This window comes from Ambystoma mexicanum, chromosome 3q (genome assembly GCF_040938575.1).
Source record: "Ambystoma mexicanum isolate Mex_15411 chromosome 3q, UKY_AmexF1_1, whole genome shotgun sequence".
Taxonomy (NCBI): Eukaryota; Metazoa; Chordata; class Amphibia; order Caudata; family Ambystomatidae; genus Ambystoma; species Ambystoma mexicanum.
Genome location: NC_090926.1, coordinates 1144364056 through 1144389590, shown reverse-complemented (window position 1 = coordinate 1144389590; position 25535 = coordinate 1144364056). Strand labels below are relative to the sequence as shown.

Sequence of the window (25535 nt, the reverse complement as noted above, 5' to 3'; positions counted from 1 at the left end):
TCCTGAAATAGTTGTTTCACCATGTCAAGATTGACAAGATTCGCCGTTACCGGGATGGGAGTGGGCTCAGAGAGGATAGGGTTTATACCAATTTGGGAGTTACCCATAGTAATTGAAGGATCTGCAATCAGATCGAGTGGCAATGGATTACCTGTGATTTGTGTATTCAAAATAACTGGAGCAATGTTATTTAAAGGCTCCGGTTGAATAATTATCTTCGGATGGCATATATCATGAGTTTCCTCCCCCTGGATTATATTGCCTACCTCCTCAAGGGGAATAATATCCTTTGACATAGAATTCCCTGGCTCAGCTTCGGGCTGACCGGAAACAGCCGGACTAGTCGGAACAGAGGTGGAGCCAACGGAGAGAACAACTGCATTAAAGGTAGCAGTATCAGTTATCGCTGATTCCCCCTGAGTTTTAACCCCCTCCTGAGGGAAGAAGCTGTAACACCCAAAGGAGCACATGCCATGAACAGATTTTTAAAGAATTTGTTAGAGAAAGAATTACTTTTTTTCAAATTCTTCTGGTTTTCAGTTTTCTTTATTTGTTGGATATGTTTTTTATTACCTATATGAACAAATCCCTTTAAGGATGCCGTTTCCTTAGTGAGATCGATACAGTCAAGAGGCTTCTCCAAGGGAAGGTCTAATATAGAAACGGGAAGAGGGGCAGCAGTGTCTCCTTTGGGTGGTTCAGCCGCTTCCGATGTAATAGATTTACCATAGAGTCCCTGAAGAGTGGAACCAGGGAGATTAGGAGTCGAACTCTCTTGGGCTTTTTCCACTAAAGAATTAGTAATCACTTTTATGGGAGTGACATAAAGTTTAGCAACCGGGGGAGGATACACTAAAACGCCCTCAGGGATCGATGGGGGGATTAGAGAAGATTGGTCAACAGAACCTCTGTCCAAACAAGGAGGGACAGTATTGACTTGAAGCATATTAAGAACGACCCCCGGAGTACTGTCTTTCTCCACATTAGGGACTTTATTAACCAGAGGCCCTTCCATATAAGGTTGCCTATGAGGAGTAGCGTCTGGGCATTGTTTTATTATTGAGGGGTTATCTTCCTTAATAATTTTAACCAACTCTTAAAATCTATCTAGACCTTCTAGCCTAGTATAGATTTCGGAGAGAGTGAGATCTAACCTCTGACCAAATATTATCATATCGACTCACAAACGTACTAAGAACCATATTGAGTGCAGATAATGTAGGTTGAGTTAATTTTATTCTATCATCTGCCTCTTTAAGGGTATGGTGTACGAACGACTCACTTACATGATCCTTTTGTATATCTGGGAGTAAGCCCCTTTCACTAAGCCATTTTTGCTTCTCTGTGTACTCATCAATAAAATGTGAGAGTTCTGAAGGGGAACCCATATAGGAGGCATCACAAGTTTTCTGGGTTACATTATTAGTATTAATGGAATTCAATTCCAAGTGACTCTCAGCTAATGCCCTGTCTGCACATGCTATAATACTAATATCATTGATATCGTTATCAGCAAGATCTCCAGTCTCCAATTTCTTTGCTACATTCTCAAGATGCGTAAGGTCCAATGAAGCCACTGTTAGGACTCAAAGTGGAGGTTTAATGAGAGTACTAGTGGCAGTTCTTTTACCAAAGAAATTGGGGATTTTTTTCCCCTGAATAGGTTTAGCCATACTAGGTTTTGTTTTGGGTGTATGAAGAAAAGATTTTGTAAGTGGAGTTTTGAAAACAGTGGGTTTCACTGTTGGGGTATGAGCAGCAGGTACAGAGATAGCAGAAAGATTAACATGAATAGAGGAAGTGTAATTGGCCTCCCCATTAGAGGAGGGTACCTCTGGTGTTAACTTGACAGAAGGACCACCCTGGTTCATATAGTCCTCTAATGGGGGGGTTGTAGAACAATCGCCTCTTTAGATAGTGCAGGAGGTTCTATAGAGTTCCTGTCAGGGGCATCCATCATTGGTATAGGCAGTGGCAACCTAGGTGGTAATTGGGCGGGGGTTGGGTGTATATTGTTCACCATGCTATTATTCAGATGCTCCATACCCTCCCTTGCCCTAGATCAGGAACCAGCTTCCTCCAAATTCAGAGCTATAGTAGCTGCTAATCGTTCTTCCGGTTCATTTATGGAGCTATCTTGTTTTCCAAAAAAGATGCAGCTATTATTGATTGGGGTACGTGGCAGGATACCCATCAGATTGAGTACAGCAGACCTATCATTTGAATGGATTTGGGCTTGGGCCACACTTTTTTGTAGAGAGCTGACCAGGAGGTTTTCTATGTTGTGGCGGGGGGGGGTAGTAATAGAGTTCATAGATGGGGTAGAGTCTAACAGAGTAGGGACAGGAACCACCTCAGGAGGAAGGGTAGAGTCAAAAGAAGCCTCCATAGTGGTCTGGCTCCTGAGTCCCTTGCGTGTCATCCAAACAATGAGAATGCCTGGAGGGGTAAAAGGCGGAGAAATGGAAGGGAGACAGCAAGGTGGCTCAGTGAATGCTTAGATGCTAGAGGTTATAAATTAATATTAAAATAAATATCATAGAGGGCGCTAGAGGGCCATCCAAGATGGCCGCCTTGGCTTGAGCTCCCGCAATTGCCCCGCATCAATCCTTAATAATCCTGCTGTTTTCCGCACTGCACAGCCCCAATCCCTCGCCTCCTTTCTCCCTGATCTGCCCAGCTGCCTGCCAGTGTTTTTCCGACGAGAATCGGCCTCTCCATGCCTGCTCGGGACCCCTGAGGCCTTGGGTCTGAGCCCTACACTGCTTGCCCGCCGGAGCAAAGGACGCTGCAGCCCACATCCTGCCGGCGGACCGCGGGTGCCTGCGCCGCGCCGCCGAGAGTCCTGCCCCACTCAGCGTGGACCGAGCCCTGCGGGAGGGCCGGATCTGGAGTGCGGCGCCCCACGGGCGTGGGCGAGCGACAGGGGTTCAGCGGTGCGGGTCCAACATCCGCCTTCCAGGCGCGCGGCCTACAGCGGCACCCGCCCGCCACCCAGCGGGGCCCCCCAACGTCCCACCGGAGTTCGGAGGAGAGAGGCCGGAAGACCAGCAGAGACACCAGGTACGGGGGAGCGCGCCGCGCTGAAGTTGGCCCCGAGCCGGCCAGACCCACCCCGCGCCCACCCCCCCCTGCCCAGTTGGCTCCGGCCGCAGGCTGCCACGATCGGGGGCTGTGAGGCGAGAAGGATCTCCGCCGGCGCGCTGAAGCGTGGGCCTCGAGAGGAGCCGGGGGCCCGGCTCGGGGGAGGAGGGAGTCACGGGCGAATACCCCTGGATGATCCGGAACAGGGGGGCCCTCCTCGCTCCCCTCCGCTTTGGACTGAGATTTCGGCTCTGACAGAGTATCTAACACTCCGGTGGCGGTATTTCCCTGCATCCGCCCGGCACCCTGGCACCCTGACAACCACCAGATTGCCAGTTGGGAGAGTCACCAATACAAGGCAACATCTCACTTCATTCACCTACTGAGGCTACAGCAACAAGCCTGACAAAGCACCTCGCCACCACAGCTAGTCGCCAACCCCTCACCCAAACCAAACCATATCAGCCCCCTAGGTCGCGCAGAACGCAACCCAATAAGCGGAGCTCCATTTTGTTTTTGAACTATAATCCGCCCAGAACCGAGCAGCCGGATAACTCCTACCCACCCCAGGCATTACAAATACAGCGGCTCTCGCCCAAAGTGCGCCGGCTCCACAGCTGAAATGGGGAAAAACGACAAGTCTCAGAGGAAATTAACTTTTGAGGGCGGTGCGACTCCAAGAGCCCACGTCCAGCGGGAAGACCAAACGCCCGCTCCCAATGGCTCGCCCCCGACAGAGCCAGAGGGTAATACATTTGAAATAAAAGAACTCCTTTTAGACCTGAAGGCAGGCATCGGTAATCTGAACAACAAAATGGACGGCCTCGCCTCCAAGGTAGACCTCCTTCAACACCGCATCGACACTCACGCAGAACGTCTAAACGAGGTCGAGCAAAGAGTGTCAAATCTAGATGATGGCACATCATCCCTCTCAACCAAAGTTTCGCAACTCGAAGCCCAAATGAAGGCAACAATAGCTAAATGCGAGGACCTCGAAGGTCGTTCAAGAAGGAATAACATAAGACTCGTCGGGGTGAGGGAAAAACAACCGCAAGGCAGAATGGAGGAGTTTGTGGAGTCGCTGTGCACATCACTCTTCAGTAGGGAAGCATTGTCTCCAATGTTCATAGTGGAGAGAGCCCACAGGATTCCATCAACCCGGCCGCCCCCCGGCGCACCGCCTAGACCAATTATTGCCAGGCTGCTCATCTACAAAGACCGAGACACTATCCTTCGCCTGGCAAGAGAAAAAGGAGAGTTACTTCATGATGGGGACAAAATTCATGTCTATCCAGACTTCTCTCCCACGGTACAAACCCAGAGGAAATCTTTCACCGCCATCAAACAAAGGCTCCGTGCCAGTCAATTACCATACTCGATGCTCTTCCCTGCAAGGCTCAGAGTGCAGCACGGGGAGAGGGTCCACTTTTTTCAATCACCCGAGGATGCACGCATGTTTCTGGACCAGATGGGCTGTCCAGACCCGAATCCCAACCGTCCCAGGCCCCAAAGAGACAGAAACAACAGGAATCCGCCATAATCTTGCAAGAAGATACGACAGAAACAGGCTCAATACATAGCGATATCAACGCGGGGCAGGGAAGCTTGGAGGGCCCCAGGCGCCCCTAGCACAGCTCCAGTTTACTCCCCAGGGTGCACTCGGCTACCAGTAGGTCTCTAAGCTGAGTCCCTCGGGGGTACAGTTTACACAGCGACATGGTTTCCAATTGTTACGCTGTTTGTTTTAAAGGGTTTAGATGGGATCTCTCTGTGGGCCAGTTGGGGGTTGCCCACCTGAAAGAGGGAAACACCACAGGTTTGTGGAGGTTGTCCACGGACGGTGCCTTCAAGGTTCATCAGGAAAGTTCAGCGCCACCAGTTCTCACCCCCCCCCCTCGCTCTCCGTCTCCTAGGCAGATTCCAATGTCGTCTATTCAAGCAAGTTACAAGCTACCAGCAACAAAGCCAACAAGTCTCTTCTTGGTGCCTCTCCACGACCAGCTGCAATAATCGAAAAACGGACAATTAGAATGCCTTATCCAAACCATTCAACGTATTAACATGGAACATTAGAGGCGGCAATATCCCAGCCAAAACCAGGAAAATTCTCCAATACCTCAGGCGGCACGAAATTGACGTGGCTATGATTCAAGAGACCCACCTTCTACCAGGGAATGAGCACCGGTGGGCCAAGAGCTGGGGCTGTCATAGATACTACTCCTCTTACTCTACCTACTCTCGAGGAGTCGCCATACTCATACACAGAAGGGTGAGCTTCCGCCTGATACGCATGGCGAAATACGCGGAGGGGAGAGCCATCATAGTGAGCGGTATCGTAACCGGACAGAAGGTGACCTTTGTCAACTCCTGCGCTCCGAATACAGACGGCCCTGACAATTTTGGATGGGTATTCACCCAGCTTTCCAAACAGGATCCGGCGACCATAATCTGGGGGGGAGACATGAACACCATACTTGATCAACTAAAGGACAGATCAAAAGCTTCTCCACTGCCCCCCACCAAAGCTGGCCTCCAAATAAAAGAAATCTGCAACGCCTTCAGCCTGATAGACATTTGGAGGGTCTCCAATGGCGATTCACGAGAATTCACGTTTCATTCACCTGTACACAACTCGAGCTCACGTATCGACTATCTCTTCGTCTCTGCAAGCGGTCCTCTGACAGGTGGTCGATGCTGCATACACCCAAGAACTCTCTCCGATCATTCCCCTATCTTCCTCAACTTAAAGCCATCCACCCCGACACCACCGCTACAGCGATGGCGCTTCAAGAACGGCTCGTTAAGGGACGAAGTGTTCGCTTCCGAACTAAGAGACGAGATCAGGGTGTTTCTCGATGCCAACGCTGGTTCAGTCCCATCCGCAAGCACAATTTGGGAGTCACTAAAATGCTTTATTAGAGGAGTCTGCCACGCTAAGGAAACTAAAGAACCTCGAGCGTCAAGTCATTAATGGGGCGGATCCCAAAATATCAGCAGCTCTGAAGGAAGAATTGACGAATTTCAATCTCGCAGCAGACCGTGAGGTCAAATTCCTGAATCGTAAGAGCCAATCTCGTCAGTACGGACAAGGCCAAAAACCCGGGGCCCTTCTGGCAAACTTAATTAGAGCCGACAACAGACTTACACACATTGAGTCGATTCGGACCGCTGTGGGAGAGACAGTCTATACCGATGAAAGGATAGCGGAGGAGCTCAGGGTCTTCTATCAAGATCTATATAGTGCTAAACTCAACAAGTCGTCGACTGTGCCACTGGAGTACCTGGAGGACACGGAACTCTACTGGGTCGAACAGTCTCTCCGAGAACCTTTAAATGAAATGGTCACGCAAGATGAGATTTTGGAAGCCATAAAGTCCCTCCCCAGCTCTAAAGCGCCAGGCCCCGACGGGCTGACGGGAGAATTCTACAAGTCCTTCGCGGGCACCCTGGCCCCCCTCCTAGAGGCAGTATATGCGGAAGCACTAGAAAGAGGGCATCTGCCACCTACCACCTGTGAAGCAAATGTTATTCTACTACACAAACCTGGCAAACCTCCAGAAGATTGCTCATCATACCGACCAATATCTCTCCTCAATCTAGACAATAAAATACTTGCTAAGGTGCTGGCCAGGAGGTTGATGCCATTGATGCCTGCCCTTGTTCTGGCGGACCAAGCCGGTTTCATTCCAGGCCGCAACACGACGTTTGGTCTTAGGAGAATGTTCGGTGTCATGGCCGCACTGGACCCCTCATTGCAGGCTGTGGCGGTGCTTCTCGACTCTGAAAAGGCATTTGACTCGGTCGAGTGGCCTTTTCTGTTCACGGTGCTCACTAGAATGGGCCTAGGTGCCCGATTTATTAACCTGATCTCTCTCCTGTATACCAAGCCTCGTGCCAACATTATTGTTGGCACAGCCAGGTCGGCCCCAATAGTTCTGCAACGAGGCACGAGACAAGGCTGCCCACTATCGGCCTTGATATTCGCCCTGGTGATGGAACCTCTAGCCTCCGATCTGCGGGAACAGAGACAGCAGAGGGGACTCACTATAGGCCCTCACAAGCTCATCATCTCGCTCTACGCCGATGATGTAGCACTATTCATCCAAAACCCGGAAGAAAATCTCAACCCAGTCATGAGGGAAGTCATCAAGTTCGGAGCAGCGTCAGGATTAAAAATCAACCACTCAAAATCCATCGTATTCCCGCTAACACCAGCCACAAAACAGTTCCCAGACGACTTCAACCTCACTTGGAAGTGCTCCGGAGTTAGGTACCTCGGGATACAGCTGTCTCTAAAACGTCAGGAGGTGTTCCGGGATAACTACGAAGTGGTGGTCAAATCTCTCGTTGGAAGTCTCTTCCACTAACCCTATGGGGCAGGATCTCCCTGGTGAAGATGGTGATTTTACCCAAACTATTATATCTCTTCAACAATATCCCAATGTCGCTGCAACAATCCTTCTGGAAAAAATTGAAAAGCTTGGTCCTTGAATTACTCTGGGCGGGTAAGCCAGCGAGAGTGGCACACACCACGCTAACACTCCCAGTCACCAAGGGGGGATTGGCTCTGCCGGACCTGGAAAGATACTATTGGGCGGCCCAAGCACAGTTCCTCAGCCATTGGTACGCCTCCCCGGCGATCCGTCCTCATGTACAAGTTGAGCGAGTCCTTGCAACACCTAACTTCCTAACTGCTATCGTCCTTAGTCAATTGCCAGTTCCCAGTGCCACGATGAATGTGATGCTCATAACGTACAAAGTCTGGAGGACGCTGGCCCAGAAGCTCGGGGTGCAGTCACGGTACTCCCCACTCCTACCTATCAAGTTTATCCCCGGAGTCCCGCTGACCTCAGAGACGGTGTTTCACAAGTTGGTCGACAAGCTGAACATACAAACACTAGGGGATCTCTTCACAGAGGAGGGTTTTCTAACACCACAGCAAGCAAAAAGTAAAGGAGGAAACACAGCCCTGGACATATTCCTCTACTTCAGAACTCGCTACACCATGCAGACTCTACTGCCAGACTTCCCTCGTCAGCCACCAACGTGGCAACTACTACATAACGTCATCCAAGCGCAGGGCGAGGGCAGGCTGGTGTCACAGATCTACAAGGCCCTCACTCCCTGCACATCCCTTGCCAACCCAGGTGCAAAGGCTAGATGGGAGAAGTCATTACAGGTTAAGATTTCGGACGAAGACTGGTTCTATAGCCTGAAACAAACTCAAAAAGTGGTGCTAAACTCACGCCTTAAACTTATCCACTTCAACTTTCTCCATCAAACATATCACACACCAGCGAAAACAAACAAGCATCACCCGGACACAGAAGCGAAATGCATCAGATGCGGGTTAATCTCTGCAAACTTTACGCACCTAGCTTGGGAGTGCCCCAAGCTCTCGCCTTTCTGGAATCAAGTTCTGAAGACGACAGCGGCTGTTGTGGGAGAACCAATTCAACCAAGCCATACAGTGGCTCTGTTGGGCATGACCAGGCTGCTCTCCGCTCCAATAAGGAAACTGGCGGGGGTAATGTTGACTCTGGCCCGTAGGAGGGTTGCCATGGCATGGGGCAGAGGCCCCCCCCATCGGTCCTCGCTTGGCACAAAGACTTGCTATACTACCAAAATGTGGAAACGGACTACATTAAATTACTCCCTCTGCACGCCCGTCCTACAGACATCTGGGGGCCATTGACCCTGTTCTTGATGGGCGAAGCGGCTGAGCACACATCTGCATCTTCAGACTCAGAGGACACCCCCCGGTGAGGTCTGGTCCAGGTTATTTCCACATCCTCGAAGGGATTGCTGGAGGGGGCACTATCTCAATTAAGGAGGACGCTGTTTCATGGGGACGGAGCTGTGAAGGGGTGGGGGGGTGGGGCAGTGGGTGGGTTCCGGGTCAAGGCGCAAAGTTTAAGTCCACCCTAATGTGGGTGTGAAGTTGTATCGAGATTTAAATACCAAAAATAAAGTTTTTAAAAAAATAAAATAAATATCATAGGGAGTAGAGGTCACAGATACTAAGAACAGTGAAGTAGCAAACAGTAATTATTAAAATGCACTGAATAGGGGGACCGGCAAAAAGACACGTACCAGTACCTCAAATACAGATTAAATGTAAAACACAGAACAATATGGGTCCTTTGTTAAACTGAAGGAAATAGGTAAGAAATGTATCCAAAATAGGCCCCTACAGTATTATATTAAAAGTCATAGACTGGGTAATCATTCTAGGAAATCAGGAGACGACTGAGGCTGCACTCAGTATCAGGGTAAGGAACGCCCGACAGCTTGAGGAGCTGCCAGAGTCCGTCTCTCCCCCCTTACCCTGAGTACTGGTTAGAGTTCACACAAGAGGAGTGGTAACTTATAGCCACAGTCTATGATACTCACAGGGCCGTTGCACGGGCACAGTAACAGGTCACAGCCAGGGCTTAACGCCACAAGGGTGATTGGGCTGGGAGTAAATGGAAATCAAAGTCACGTGGTCCGGCACGTGCCCGCACTCAGGTACGCCTCCTCCAGGAAGCGAAAATGCCTCAGCAAGAGCTTCGCTCGCAGTGCTGAGGGCACGCAGGGCACTTGAAATGCTGCAGTGGAAAACAAACGTTCAAGCAGCAAAACGCTCCTTTCAATAAATGCTGAACACCATTTTATAGGAAAGGATATCAGGGTCAGAATTAGGAGAAAACCATGGCTCAGTAAGACAAAGAAAATCAGGGGAAGTATCCTCTAACAAGGTGTGAATATCAGTACGGTGCGCCCCCCACTGACCTCACATTAATTAAAACGCCCATGAGCAGTGGAACAGGAGCCCATCATCCCCCTGCCGATTATATCATGCATTTTGAACTACAGAGATCGAGACCTAGTACTGAAAGCCACAAGGGAGAAGACAGAAATGATATGCAGTGCACAAATCCAATAAAATAATATATTCTGTACATGGCATGTAAAAACATTTTTTGATTAATGGTTTCTATTGAGCATTAGTTAGTTGTGCAAATAGCCTTTCCGACAAAAGATGGTCAGTGAATGAAGTGAGAAACTTGGGTTACATATATCCAGATGCACAGCAGAAGCCTCGTGTGAGAAATGTGCGTGTGACAGGGATGGTGAGTAATGTCTGTGATGGTGGCAGGGCTCATGATGGTGAGGGGTCATGTGATGGAAAAGGTGACAAGGGCCCGATGCCGGATATCAGCGCACTGGGGGCTATTAGCCATGTGGACAGGGGCCAAGTGAGAGTGTCTGTGATGAAAACAAGCTATTGGTGATGCTAGTCTGTGATGGTGACAGTTGATGGTGAGAGGCTATAGTGAGGGTGAAAAGTCACTGACGGTGATTGTGGGGTTGGTAAAATAGGGATCAGTGGTGGTGAAATGAGCTTGTGATAACGGGCCAGAGATCGAATTGGTGACAGAGTTGTGATGGTGACAAGGGCCGAGCAATGCTATTGGGGTACGGGGTTCTGCCTTGTTGACTTTGGCTTAGTGCTGATCACAGTGACTCAGGGTTTTGTGTCAGTCTGGCCTTTCCATCCAGTGCTGGCCCAGGGCCTGTTTCTTCTCTGGGACACTGTCCAAACTCCGCTAAAAATAACACACATCAGCTGCCCGAGCGAGCTCAGCCAGGGAGCAGGAGAAGGAGAGCAGACAGCCCCGGTAGGAGACGGGGGCGACCGTGGAGCAGAAAGCAGGCACCTGGGGAAGACGAACACCGGCCAGGGATTAAGGGAGAGGCCGGAGTAAGACGTGAGAAACGGGGAGCAGCCGAGCAGGTGAAACAGGAAAGGCGCGGGTGGGCCGCAGCACCTAAGGCCCGCCATGGCCTCTGCAGCCGGGGAGTAAGTTACACCGGCTGCCCAGCAGAGTCGGCACCTCAGCTTGGGGAGCGCGCAGGGTGGAGGGAGGGGGGACTAAAAGTATGGGCGGGCAGCCACAACTGAGAGCACCTCCTCCAACAAGCCTGCGGTGTGAACTTGATAGTACTCCCCCTTCCATCTCTGCACAGATATGCCCAAAGAATACCCCCCTCATCTGCCGGGAATGCCCCGTAGAATCCCCACCTTCTCCTCCCAGCTGTACACGAAGAGTTCAGTGTGCAGAAAATAAGAAAACTTACATAATTGACCCTAACTGTTAATTGATTATAGCCAGCACGAAGAAAAGCCCCCACACCCAACTTAACATGCAGAATTTCCACCTGCTGTTCATGATGCCAGTGACACCCTCTCCCCAGCACCGCACATACAAGGTAACGCTGCATGTAACAAACAGTAACCCCAGCATTACACGAAGAATGCCCTCCCCCTGCTTGTGAGATACAACCCTCAACTGTACACACACCTCTCCACTGTACACGACTCTCCTAAGCTACATACTCCTCTCCCGCCACGAACTGCAGCCCCAAAGTATACACGAATAGCCCTCTGCTGTACAGAAAGATCCTCTCACAGCTGTGCTAGAAACAATTCTCACCAACTATAGACTCGGCTGTACATGAAACATCATCTCCAGCAAAAGCAGGACTCGGCTTTATAAACGATGCCCGCAGCTTGTATATAAATAGATGCACCGTTTGCACGTGGAAGAAACCCCGCACCAGCTCTACATAAAAAATATTCCCAGCCGTACTAGTACACACAGTTCCCATTCCTACATGCATGTGCATGTGCATCCTAGGACATCATTCGCCTAGCAAGACCGAACATAACAAGCATGGACCAAGCCAATAGTTTTTGCATTGTAAAACTATGTGGTGCCATATGGATATGCATTCTGAATCAACCAGAAAATATCAACCCAGATATTTAAAAGGCAGCAGTCCTCCATAACTCACTTACATATCCCTTGCCCTTAGCGACTGGGACAACAGCATCTCTTGGCAGATTGCATATTTGGGGATTCGCTTTCCTTCTGCCCTGATTAACAGGCTATGGCAGTGGCCTTTTGTTGTTGATTTAACTGCTTTGTGAAACCGAGGGGAATGTGTAGCACATAATACATATTACCCCTGCAAACTGCGCAGGGAATCTTGATTCTATTAAAGACTAGGAGGCAAGCCTTATGCTTCAACTTCTTTATTTAAACTACTCCACAGCAGTTTCCACAAAGAAAACACGGTAAAAAGGTCCTTCACTACTCCTTTTTCTCTTCTACCTTCTTAAACTATAACTCCCTCTGTCTCTGTATTCCTTGTTAGGGTCCACCCACTCCATGTACCACTTCCTTCCTGTGGACTCCTCCTCTTCTGTGAGTGCTCTGAACTGCACCCTTGACGAACTTTACTTGACGGAATGTGTCAACTCCAACTTTGGCCTCACAGGTGCCTAGAACCCGTCACGGCTGACTGCGCCTTCCCGATCTTCTATGGGTGTGCTGCGTTTCTTGTTGCCAGCTCAATTCTTCTTCTGGTCATCTCCTACGGAGCAAACAAGAGATGGTATTAGGGTGGTAAACATGTACTGCTAATCACTTAAAACAGATTTTCATCTAAAATTACACACTACAAGTGAAAGGGTGGGAATTTAATGCTCGCCTCCAAACCTTTAATAGAGTCAAGTTCCCCTGCGCAGTAAGCAGGGGTAGTCTTCATTTTGTGTCAAGACTGGAGGCGAGCATTATGCTTGTTCAAAGCTTCCCATCACAGTCGTTGCTAACACTTCAATTGGCTTGAAATAAAACGTCTTAAAGGTATTATTACTGGCCCAATCAGCTGCTTGCATAGTTGCCCCTGCTGAAAACGCTTTAGACACCATAGCCGCCCTCACAGAGTATGCTCCATATTTCCTTAAGTCGATGCCTGCTAGCTGCATAATTTCTCGCACCCATCAAGCTATGTTAGCTGTAGCTACGCTTCCTGCATGCAATAAGCGACTGTGTGGTGCCGGCTGCCCTGAATTCTGCCATCCTGTTCTCATATTCTTTAATGCATATTGATGCACACCATTTGTTATTATTTGGTAGATGGGGGTAATGAACAGTTGTGGAATTCGACTTCGTTCTTCTGACTATCGTAAATGTAACTCCTTCTGGGCCAAACACTTTCCTGTGCACTTCTAAAACCTGACGTCTGCCCCTCGTTTACAGGACACTAGGCACAATAGCATAGCTAATGAAAATTACCCCTGCTAGCTGCGCAGGGAGTATTAATTCTATTAAAGACTAGGAGGCGAGCATTATGCTTCAACTTCTATAATTTACCATTCTTCAGCAGTTTCAACAAACTCAAAACCATAACAAAACACTGAAAACCGTCTGAAACAGACTTTTCTTCTTTTGAACTACAATCCCCATAGTCTCTGTAGTCCATCTCACTCCATGCTCAGCTATGACCACTTCCTGTCCCTGAGCTCCTCCTCTTTTTTACTCGCTCTGAACTTCACGCTGAGAACTCCACATTAAGTCCTGCAACTGGCAACGACTTGAACCACTCCAAACGAATGTCGAACTTCCTCGACCCAGGCGACTACCTCTGTTAGTCTCCTAATTCAATTGTTCTTCTGCTCCTCTCCTATGAATAATAGAAAGCAGAGAAATCAGGGTGGTGTCCATGTATTGTCAATAACATCATATCATTATCACACACTATCATCCAAAATCCTGCACAATACATAATTTGGGTGGGAATTTGATTCTCGCCCCCTAGTCTTTAATAGAATTAATACTCCCTGCGCAGCTAGCAGGGGTAATTTTCATTCTATCACTTGTCTGGAGGCGAGCATTATGCTTGTTCAAAGCTTCCCAACAGTGTGACCACTAAACTCTCGGTCGGCTTAAAATAAAACTCTTTAAAAGTTCGATCATTCGACCAGTCTGCTATCAACATAATATCTCTAAGAGATACACCTGTCTTAAACGCTTTCGATGCCATAGCTCCACGCACTGAATGAGCTTCATACGTCCCCACATCTATCCCTGCTGCTTGCATGATTTCTCTAACCCATCTGGCGATAGTCGCTGTGGAAACCCCCTTGAAGGGCTTTCTGCATGCTATAAGCAATTGCTGCACATTCGCTGCTCTGTATTCTGCCGTCATGCTCTCGTACTCTTTTACGCAGCTTGATACGCACCATTTAGGTTTACTTGGGAAGTATGGATAGTGGACTGAGGATGTCCCCGTCTTAGTTCTTCCCACTATTGTAAATGTTACGCCTTCTGGCCCGAATGACTTCCTACCTACTTCCAGAGCTCTCACGTCTGACACGCGTTTACAGGAAACTAGGCACAACAGCATTGCTAACTTTCCTGATAACTGCCTCAGCGATAGGTATCTGTTCCCTGGCCAACTCTCTAATAGCTTAAGAACTGCCAGACAGTCTTATATCAAGGTTCTGGGGGTGTCTTAAATTCTGCTCCTCTAGTGAGCCGTACTACCGCTGGGTGTTCGCCTGCTGGCACCCCCTCGATAGGGAGATGTCCTGCGGATATGGCAGACCTGTACACTCCTATGGTGCGGAATGCTTTACCGCCTTGCAATAATTGAGTTAAGAAATTCAAATTCATCACTACAGGTGCAGAAATGGGATGAACACCTCTCCCTCTGCACCAGCTCGTCCACTTGCCCAAGCTGCGTCGTAGCTCCTTCTTGTGGAAGGGGGCCCAGGAGTCTGCGATGAGCTGCGCAGCCTGAGACGAATTGCCTGGCAACGCCCAGCGTCTCCAGATATCCTGCACGCAATGAGCGGGAGTGTCCCCTTCACTCAAAGAGGGTGATACGACCCAGCTGGGTCCGTGAGCGGGTGCTCTCCTTCTGGGAGAAACCTCGGGTAATCCACTGCCAGTTCCATCAGCGTCGGGAACCATACTTGCGACTTCCAGCACAGCGCTACTAATAGCAACTCAGCTGCCTCCCTCCGACACTTCGCCAGAACTCTGCTGAGCATCATGAATGGAGGGAACGCGTAGTGTGGACCTCCACTCCAGTCTTGCAGGAACGCATCCGTCCCTTGAGCGCCCGGGTCTAGCCTCCAGCTGAAGTACTCTGCTGTCTGGGCGTTCAGGTAAGATGCAAAAAGGTCCATGTGTACTGGCCCCTATCCCTCGGTCATCCTCTGAAACACTGGTGGATCCAGCCTCCAATCGCTGGAATCCGTGAGATAGTGAGAGTTCCAGTCTGCTATTATGTTCAGCGCTCCTGGTAGATACTCCGCTGTGACCGATGTCTCTGACTGTAGGCAGAAGTGCCAAAAGTCCTTCGCTATCTCAGCCAGCATCCTGAATTTGGTGCCACCTAGGTGATTTATATATCGTACTGCCGATATATTGTCCATCTTTAATATGACGCACAACCTCATTTTGCCTTTCGTGAAGGCTCTGATCGCGAACGATCCTGCCAGCAACTCTAGGCAGTTTATGTGTAACTGGAGCTCCTCCTCGCTCCATTTCCCCCCTGTCTGCAGGTCTCCACACCTTGCGCCCCAACCAAGGCGGCTGGCGTCGGATTCTATAATCAGATCTGGTCTGCATCCGAAAATGGCACGTCCATTCCAGGCGTGCATATTCTGTAACCACCATTCCAGCTCTGTCCTGGATTCCTGATCCAGCGGCACTGATTGGTAATATCTCAGGCCTTGCTGTAGATGCCGTATCTTCAACCTCTTCAGTGCGCGATAATGTAGTGGCCCTGGAAATATGGCCTGGATAGAGGCTGCTAGGAGTCCTACAACCCTTGCTAGAGTTCGGAGGGACACTACCTCTCTTTGTAGGCATCCTCTCAACTCCCTCTTGATATTGCGTATCTTCTGAGCTGGAAGCTCGAGTGTTGCTTTTCTGGTATCTAGGATGAAGCCCAGAAAGTCCAGTCTTTGCGCTGGCTCGGTATCCGACTTTTCCATGTTCACTAGGAATCCTAGGGAAACTAGTAGGTTCTGAACCCATCTTGTTTGGTACCTGAGGGTCTCTCGGTCCTCAGATAGGAGGAGTAGATCGTCTAAATAAATGATCAATCTAATTCCCTTCTCTCTTATTGCTGCTGCTACTGGCTTCATTACCTTGGTAAAAGCCCAGGGCGCCGAGGCAAGCCCGAAGGACATAGTCTTGAACTGCCAGAGCTGTCCTTTCCAGCGAAAAGCTGGGAAAGTTCTGAACTCTTCTGCTATTGGGATCGATAGGAAGGCATCCTTCAGGTCCAGTCTTGTCAGCCAGTCTTTCTCCCTGAGCGAGTCCCGGAGTTGATGGATGCCCTCATCTTGAAATGTCGATAGACTATCCACCCGTTCAACTCCTTTAGGTTTATAACTGGACGCACGTTCTCTTTTCTGTGCACTAGGAACATATTGCTTACGAATTCGGGGTTCCTCGGGCACCTTTCTATTGCGTTCTTCACCGCTAGCTGATCTATCTCCTGATCTAGCAACTTCTGCTCTGCGCGCTCTAAGCGCTGCTGGTGAGGCCTGCGCCTCTGGACGGGTGATTGCACGAATTCTAAGCGCATCCCTAGAATCGTTTGCAGCACCCAGGCATCGCTGGAAAGCTCGCGCCAGTTTCTCCAAAACATGCCAGTTCTCCCTCCCACTGGGGGATAATGCGCTGCTCTCACCTTGCGTGAAGCCTTGTCCGCGGCCCGATCCTCTTCCACTGCAACCTCTTGGGAATCGTCCTCTGGACGGGAAGAAGGAGTCTTGCTGCCTATTCTCCCAGTACTGGGCTCTGGGATTCTGGGGTCTACGTCCACCCCGGTTGCGACCAGTCGAACGACCCCTGTAGCGACTGGTCCCTCCAAAAACTCGGTTGGGAAAAACCTTCCGGATGGAGGCCTGGACTTTTTCCAAAGACGTGTAGTTGCCTACAAAGCATGCCATATCTTTGCCGAAGGTCTCTCCGAACAGAAGCCCTTGCGCTGCCTCTCCGGCTTCGTATGAGGCTAAATTACTGAGCTTCTCGTCTATTTTCAATAGCAGTCCTCTCCGGCGTTCTGAAGCGATGGCGCAGTTCGCATTCCCTAATTGGCATACTGCTCTCTGCGCCCAGCCAGCCAGGGCATCGGGGTCCACTTCTTCCCCTGTGTCTCTAGCCCTCTCAGCCAGATCCATGATCTTCGCCAGTGGCCCGGCCAGATCCAACATTTTATCCTGGCAACTCCTCCAAGATCTATCAATGCCCTTCCGGGGGTCTTTGTTCGTTTTCGATACGAACGTTAGCATTTTAGGATCCAGTTCTGGCGTTTCGGCCACTTTTCCCGGAAGGTCTGGCCTCGGACACTCCGCACAGTGTCTTTGGTGGACTTCCTTGTCCAGCGCTTTTCTCAGTCTTTTGGTCATGTACTGCGCCACTCGTGGCGAGGGCTGCCAGTCAGCGGACCTCTGATTCCGGATGCTATCCGGGTCAAACATGCCTTCCTCCTCTTCCTCGAGGTGTTTCTCTTTGCGCAGCCTTTTGCCTCCGCTGGGAGCGGAATCCTCCTCCTCATTTCGTTCTTCCTTGTCTTGGGAGGGGATATCCTCATCCACCGGCTCTTCTTCCGAGCCTGGGCTCTCTTCTCCATTACCTTCTTCCCCTGGAGTGGGGGTCGTGAGGTCTGGCACAGTCTGGCGCCACAAGTAAGCTTCTCGGAGCTTAGCGAAAGCGTCGACGACCTCCGGGGCCTTATTTCTTGCTCCATCCGAAGGGCCCTGGGGGTCTAGAGGAGCTTTCCTCTTTCGGGCCTTAATACTCCCCAACGACCCTGTTTCCGAGGGTTCTGTGGGCGTGCAATCTTTCCGTCTGGCGCTGTCCAAGAGCTGAATCAGCATAGCCTCAAGAGACTCCAGCCTCTCTTGCAGGGGTCTAACCCCTTGTGCCACTGCATCTATGAGAGAACTCCCCAGCACCTCCTTAAAGCTAGCAGCAAGATCTGAGGGCTGCTCCTCTTCGCTCCATTCGAAATCTGACATTATGAAAAAGGTGCTGTGTGCCTGTAATACCCCAGAGGGTGTCGCTGCACACCCTGTTCTCTAGATGCTTAGGAACTCTTAATAACCAATCTTTTATGTTCCTTCCACAAAAATGTTAATTTTTAGTTTTCAAATTTTTTTAATGTTTTTTTTTGGTAGTGGCTGCGCCGGACTTGCAGTAATTTCAGATAAGCCCTGGTATGGGCGCTATTCCTGTCAGCTCACTGGGCGTGAGGGACGCTGAGAAAACTCAGCTCAGAGTCTCCGGCAACTGAATGCGGCCGTAAAGATCCGACAGCGGTATGGGTAATCGAGCTTCGCTCGAGAATCGTTCAATTGTAGTGCGCTTGCGACGTTGAATCGCTAATCACCGCCGGGCCCGGCTACACGGGTGCGCTCCTTTCCACTTCACCGCTTGCAATGGTGAATGCGAAGCCGAGAGCTCCCTCTGTCCCCGCCTCTGCAACGGTGGGGGCTTCCGGGCTCCGGCGCGCTCGAGCGCTGGAGATCCCGCCTCCAGAAAGGAGGGGGGCGCACTCGTCGCTCGGAGACCCGCTGCTTCGCCTCCGCAGAGGAGGGGCCGGGCTCCGATACACTGTACGGCTCCGCGGAGCCGATGCGCACCCCTCTTCGCAGGGCAACCACCCCTAGAGTGCAGAGAATGCGGCACGGGCAGACGCGATGAGGGGCCGCACGCTCGCTCGGGCGAGCAGTCAACGCGGCTGTCAGAACAGACGCCGCTCAAATCCGTTTGTATGCTTCTCCGAAGCCCCTGATCTTACGCTTCGCAGCACTGCTACACTGTATACATACATATATTAAAACCATATGCCCATAACCATATCTATCACTATAATTCTGCTAACATCATTCCCCATACAGTAGGAGGATAACTAGAATAGTACTTATCTGCTTGAAGAGCAGTAAAGAAGAGGAGGAGCTCAGGGACAGGAAGTGGTCATAGCTGAGCATGGAGTGAGATGGACTACAGAGACTATGGGGATTGTCATTCAAAAGAATAAAAGTCTGTTTCAGACGGTTTTCAGTGTTTTGTTATGGTTTTGAGTTTGTTGAAACTGCTGAAGAGTGGTAAATTAAAGAAGTTGAAGCATAATGCTCGCCTCCAGTCTTGTCATAGAATTTCCCCGATAACTGCTTTAATGTTAGATATTCATTCGCTGGCCAACTTGCTAGCAACAGAAATAGTACTGTTACATTCCATAACTACAGGTATCTGGGCTACGGAGGTGCCTTAAATCGTGCCTCTTTAATGTTCTGAATCACTTCTGGTGCTCCTTCAATGGGCAGGTGACCTACTGATATTGCCAATCTGTACACCCCTGTGGTTCTGAAAGCTTAACCATCTTGAAAGAGGTATGCAAGGAAATACTGGATTGCTACTACAGGTGCTGAAATGGGATGAAAATGTCTCCCTCTGCATAAGTTCGAGCACCTGCTCCAAGCCGCGTTGTAGCTCCTCCGTGTGGATGGGGCCCATGATTCCACAATGAGCTTGGCAGCCTGAGTCGAAATGCCTGGCAGCGCCCAGCGTCTCTCGATATTCTGCATGCTAGTAGCGGGAGAGGATGAAAAAGACCCAGCTGGATCTGTGAGTAACTGTTCCCCGTCCAGAAGAACTTGCGGAAGGTCCGCCCCGAGCTCCATTAGGGTCAGGAACCACACTTGTGATTTCCACATGGGAGCTACTAGTACTAGCTGCTCTTTCTCTCTGCGACACTTCGCTAACACGCTGCTCAGCATAAAGAAGGTGGGGAAGGCATAATGTACTCTCCCCGACAAATCTTGCATGAAGGCGTCTGTTCCTAGCGTGGTTGGGTCTAGTCTCCAACTGAAACAGTTCCTTGTCTGGGCGTTGAGCTGCAATGCAAGCAGGTCAGTGTAAATCAGTCCCCAGAAGAGATCTAGTTGCTGGAATATTTTCGCGCTTAGCTTCCAATTGCTGGAATGCGACAGATAGCGAGAGTTCCAGTCTGCCATCATGTTGAGCTCCCTTGGCAGATATTCTGCCATCACTGACGTCTACGACTGCAGGCAAAAGTGCCAGATGTCTTTCACCATTTCCGCTAGCAGTCTCAACTTGGCACCTCCCAGATGACTGATGTACCTGACTGCTGATATATTGTCCATTTTGAGAAGGACACAAGAGCTGACTTTCCCTTTCGTCAAAGCCTTGATCGGAAAGGAGCCAGCCAGCAGCTCCAAGCAGTTTATGTCGAGACACAGCTTCTCTGCGCTCCATTTCCCTCCTGTCTTCAAGGATCTGCATCTTGCACCCCAACCTACGCGACTGGCGTCTGATTCTATTATCGAATCGGGCCGATCTCCGAATATGGCACGTCCATTACAGGCGTCCATATTCTTCAAACACCACTCTAGTTCTGTGACGGACTCTTTATCTAGAGGAACTAGTTGATGATACCTCAGACCCTGTCAAAGATGTTTGATCTTCAACCTCTGGAGCGCTCGATAATGCAGGGGGCCCGGGAAAATGGCTTGGATGGACGATGCTAGAAGTCGTACTATCCATGCCAGGACTCTGAGCGACACTGTCTGTTTGGTCAGGCAGTCTCTGATCTCTCTTTTGATGTCTCTGATCTTTCTGCTCTGTGGTTCTTGAGTCGCCTTCCTGGTATCTAGGACGAAACCTAGGAAATCTAACCTTCAAGCCGGTGTTGTGTCTGACTTTTCCACGTTCTCTAGGAACCCCAGCGACAAGAGGAGTTCTCTCACCCATGCTGTCTGGTATATCAGCGTCTTTCGCTCTTCGGCTAGGAGCAGCTGGTCGTCTAGGTATATAATTATACGAATCCCTTTCTCTCTGTTCGCTGCTGCTACTGGTTTCATAAGCTTGGTAAACACCCAGTGTGCTGACGCTAGCCCGAAGGGCATCATCTTGAATTGCGAGAACTGACTGTCACAGCGGAAGGCTAGACATTTTCTGATTTCTGACTGCACTTGTACTGTTAGATAGGCGTCTTTCAGATCTATCCTTGTCAACCAGTCCCCCTATGTTAGGGTTTCCCTCAATTGGTGTATTCCCTCCATCTCAAAATGGTGGTATACTGTCCAACTGTTCAGCTCTCTCAAGTTTATGACTGGTCGCACTTTATCTTTTCTGTCTACCAGAAACATATTGCTTACAAATCTCGGGCTTGCCTTGCACCTCTCTATTGCTCCCTTCTGCTCGAGTTGTCTCAGCTCACTGTGCAGGACCTCTTGTTCTGCTTCAGCTTAATGTAATGCGCAAGGCCAGTTCTCTTGTACCGGCTCCTCCACAAATTGTAATTGCAGCCCTTCGGCTGTTTGCAATACCCATGCATCGCTGGAAAGCGTGCAGCAGTTCTGCAAATAGCGCTGTGTTCTCCTTGGGCACTCTCACCTGTGGTGAAGCCTTGGCCTTGCACTGGTCCTCTGCCTCTACGGCAACTCGGGAAACGTCCTCTGCTGGGGAAGGAGGTATCTTGTTCTCCCAGTATTGGGCTCTGCTGTTGTTGTGAGGTCTACTACCTCCCTGGAATCGACCGGCTGCTCGACCTCGGTAGCGGCCGGTCCCGGCAGAAATTCTGCCTGGGAAGACCTTCCAGATCGCTGCCTGTGCTTTCTTTGGTGACGTATAGGTGCCCAAGAATCTTCCCAACTCCTTGCCAAAGATCGGCCTTGTGCCGCTTCTCCTGCCTCGTATGAAGCTAGATTTTCTAGCTTTGTATCTATTGTAAGCAGGAGCCCTCTTCTCCTCTCCGGGGAGATGGTGCAATTTGCATTACCCAGAAGGCAAACTGCTCTCTGGAACCAATTTACTAGGGCCTCTGGATCCACTTCCTCTCTGGTGTCTAAAGCCCTCTTGGCCAGGTCCATTAATTTGGCTAGCGGTTCTGCCAGGTCGAGTACTTTCTCTTGGCAGCTCCTCCAAGACCTGTCCATGCCTTTACATGGGTCTTTGTTTGTTTTCATAACAAATGCTAGCATCTTCGGGTCTAGCTCTGGTGTTTCCGCTGCTTTGCCCGGAAGGTCTGGACACGGGCACTCCGCCATCATACGCTGCATGACTTCTTTGTCCAGCGCTATTCATAGTCTTACAGTCATGTATTTAGTTACTCTGGGGGAGGGCTGCCAATCAAAGGACCTGTGGTTCCTAATGTCTTCCGGCTCAAACTTTTTTTTTTTTTATTTGTATCTGGTTTAAACACAGTTAAACCTTTACAAAATTTTAGAATAAAAATGTTCACAGTGTTACAACGGAAGAAGAAAATACATTTGCAACATTATTCCAAATATAAAACTCATTAATCATATTATACAGTTCATATTATAGACCATAGAAACAAAGACATAAACAATAAAAAGGAAGATCACACAGCATTTCCATCTTTCAGACTTCATAAATAACAGTCAAAGATCAAAGAAGAAGAAAAGAAAGGCCTTGTTCGTCCTTTAGTGAGTAATTAAATTTCCAGCGTAAATTTTATAATTGTTAATTTGTTCTTTCTAGGGTAGCCAAACCACACACTTCTACTAGGAAGGTGACCACTGCTAGCTTTAGTGTGTTTGACTTTCCGTGTAGCATGTACCACCATATTAATCCAGTGTGGACCCTAGAGGGATCATGGACAAATTTTCCAAACACGTGTAACCTCTGTTGCACTATCATTGAGCAGTTTAGGAGAAGATGTTCAAGTGATTCTGTCGTGTCAGGACAACGACAAAAGCGACAGGGAATTTTTAGGCTCATGGCAGATCTGATCTCGATTATTTCCCCAGTAGGGAGCACATTGAAACGGAAGCGTAAGTAGATTGCTCTCCTTACCGGGTCAGGGAATTTGGTTAAATAGGATTCCAAAGTGCCTAGCTTTTTCCCCTCAGAGACCAGTTGTTTATAGATCTTTGAGGAGGCCACTTTTTCCGTAGTAGTGGCCCAATCTGACCACTGTAGCCGTTTTTTCACTTCCATTGGATTAGTGAATAGCATTTCATGAGAGACATCTATGGTATTGAGAAGGTTTACGCAGTCTTTTTGTAAATTTAGCATCCATACTGAATCACTGGATCCCCCTCTTAGTCTACCGCCCAATAATGTATAAAGGGAATTATTTTTAGATATCATTAGGTTCCGATATAAAGCCATTTTTTTCCATTTTACTCTCATGGTTAATGAAATAAGGCCTAATTCGTAGCGAAATGCAGGTATCGGAACACAATGGGGCACATAAAAGATAATTTTTCGCCAGATCTTTGATTCCATTTTCTGGACCAAACGATATATTTCAAACGGTAAGATTTCCATGCCGTATATCAGTTTCGGAACAATTTTCAAGTTGTAAAACCTAATCAGAGGAGTGATAGAGAATTTACAAAATTTACCTGAGATCTTTCTCATTTGGAGGATGAGCTTATCTGTTTTCTCCAGGTAGAAATTCCAATAAGAGTATATCGAAATGCTTCCAAATATAGGGAACCCCAGATAACAGAGTGAACTTACTTTTGCTAACAGTCATGTATTTATTCACCATTTAAATTTTATAGTTCTCTTCCTGGAGGTAAAGGATATGATGACAGACTTCTTTTCATTTATCACCAGTTCATTTTCTTGTGCATCTATAGAAAGGGCCCTAAGTTTTCGCTGTAAACCCACTGGGGTACTATCGACCAAAAGCAGGTCATCCGCATAGGCATTCCAACATATTTTAATGCCCTCAATTTGCGGAGAGACCAGGGAAAGATTTGTGAGAGGGAGATCAGCATCAGTGGTGTAAAGATTGAAAAGAGTGGGGGCAAATAGACATCCTTGTCTGAGGCCATTCTTAGTGTGAATTATTTGGGAAAGATAACCCGACATATTTAATCTTACTTGAATTGCCGAGTCTTCATGGAGATTAATAAGAATTGTCAGCAGATGTGATGGCAGCTCCATTTGGGATAATTTAGTCCACAGTCTCACCCTGTCCACCTTGTCAAAGGCGAGCGACAGGTCTACTGAAGCCAGGTATATAGGTGTTGCCATTTTTTTACAAGCCTTTTCTAAAAGTAAACAAATAATCAGCCCGCCTATTTCAGTTCCCATCCCTTTACGTAAACCGAACTGCTGGGGGGGTAAGATATTGTTTTGGTTCGCCCATTCCTCAATTCTCTGTAGTAGTAGACTTGCAAAGATCTTGGAATCAGCGTCCATAATTGAAATCGGGCGGTAGTTTGTCGGACAGGTTCTGTCCCCTCTTTTATATATTGGCACAACGTAGGATAATCTCCATGATTGGGGAATTGTCTTGGTCTGTATAATGGAAATAAAGAGTATAAACAGTGATTTTGCCCAATGTTCCGTTTTTTTCTTCAAGGTGTTATTTGTCAGCCCATTTGGGCCGGCCGCTCTTGAGTTGTTCGACCTCTTAATCTGGGCTTCAATATTATTGATTGTGAAATCGAAACCCCAAGACCCCTCTTTTATAAGTAAGAGTTCATACGTCATGGCCATTTTCCCTTTGTATAGGGTTGAGAAATGTTTTCCCCAGGTATTCGACTGTACATTAACAGATTGGAGTACTACCTGTCTTTTTTCAAGCGCATTTATTAATCCCCAAAATTCCCGACCTGATGTTCCCTTTAGGGCTGTTAACATAGCAATATTATCATTATTTTGCAGTACACACTAATGATTTTTCATCCAATTTTTTTTATTTTGTTTAATTTGTGTAATTTTCCTCTTTTTTTCTATCTCAGTCAAGTTGGTTCTCAGGATAGATCTTATTTGTCGATTTGCAAAGGTTTTTTTTGGCTTAACAGCAGATCATACATATGTGAATGTGTTGGTTTCAAAGAGCCGTATCTATTAGGTTTAACTTTACTCCCTATCAGATTTTCGATAAGGTCAGTAAAATGCAAGACCGAATAACACTGTGTTTTGGCGGACAAAGACATTCTGTTTAAGTCTTCGACGAAAACTGCATTAAGTTTGTCAACGTTTCCTTCATGCCAAGTTATGCGGTTTCCACCGCATGACACTATCGAGTTTATCTGCATTGGTCTTTGTTTAGAGATTCTGTTATTTAGTGCCATAATAATTTCCAAGAATCTGTGGTCACTCATATTAGTGTCACTTATATGAAATTCCAAGCAAAGTACTGATATAGATTTTGACATAAAGATGTAGTCAATGTGTGATTTATAATGTCCATTCGACCAAGTATGCTCATACAAAGAGGAATTGAATATACCATTAACATGGTCCAGTCCCCAATATTCAAACAAATTCATCCAAATTTCACCATTAATAATCTTTTGTTTGATAGAACAGGCAGCAGCGACCCCCTTCTCCATGTTAAACTTGGGCCTTAATAGTGAAACGGCCATCTTTTTCCCAATTCCGTGCCCGTATTTGATTTTAGAGTTAAAATCACCCGAAATTGTAATGTCAATTCCTCTGTATTTAAGCGGCATGGCGGCAAGGCAGTTGTTCAAGTACGAGATGGCATTGCCCAGAGATACTTGAGTATTCCAGTAGATGTTTAAAACAAACATCAATTTAGAAACTGAGTTACTTCCATGTTTCACTACAACGGCAAGT

General features: G+C 48.4%; 1 protein-coding gene across 1 annotated transcript in view; it reads left to right on the top strand.

Moving 5' to 3' along the window:
* Window positions 1-10678: 10678 nt before the first annotated feature.
* LOC138447688 (transitional endoplasmic reticulum ATPase-like) overlaps window positions 10679-25535 on the top strand; it is a 297423-nt gene continuing 282566 nt past the window's right edge. The window contains exon 1 of the mRNA XM_069603959.1: window positions 10679-10930. Within this exon, the coding sequence (XP_069460060.1) occupies window positions 10911-10930 (20 nt within the window). The 5' untranslated portion in view covers window positions 10679-10910. The remainder of the gene's footprint in view (window positions 10931-25535) is intronic.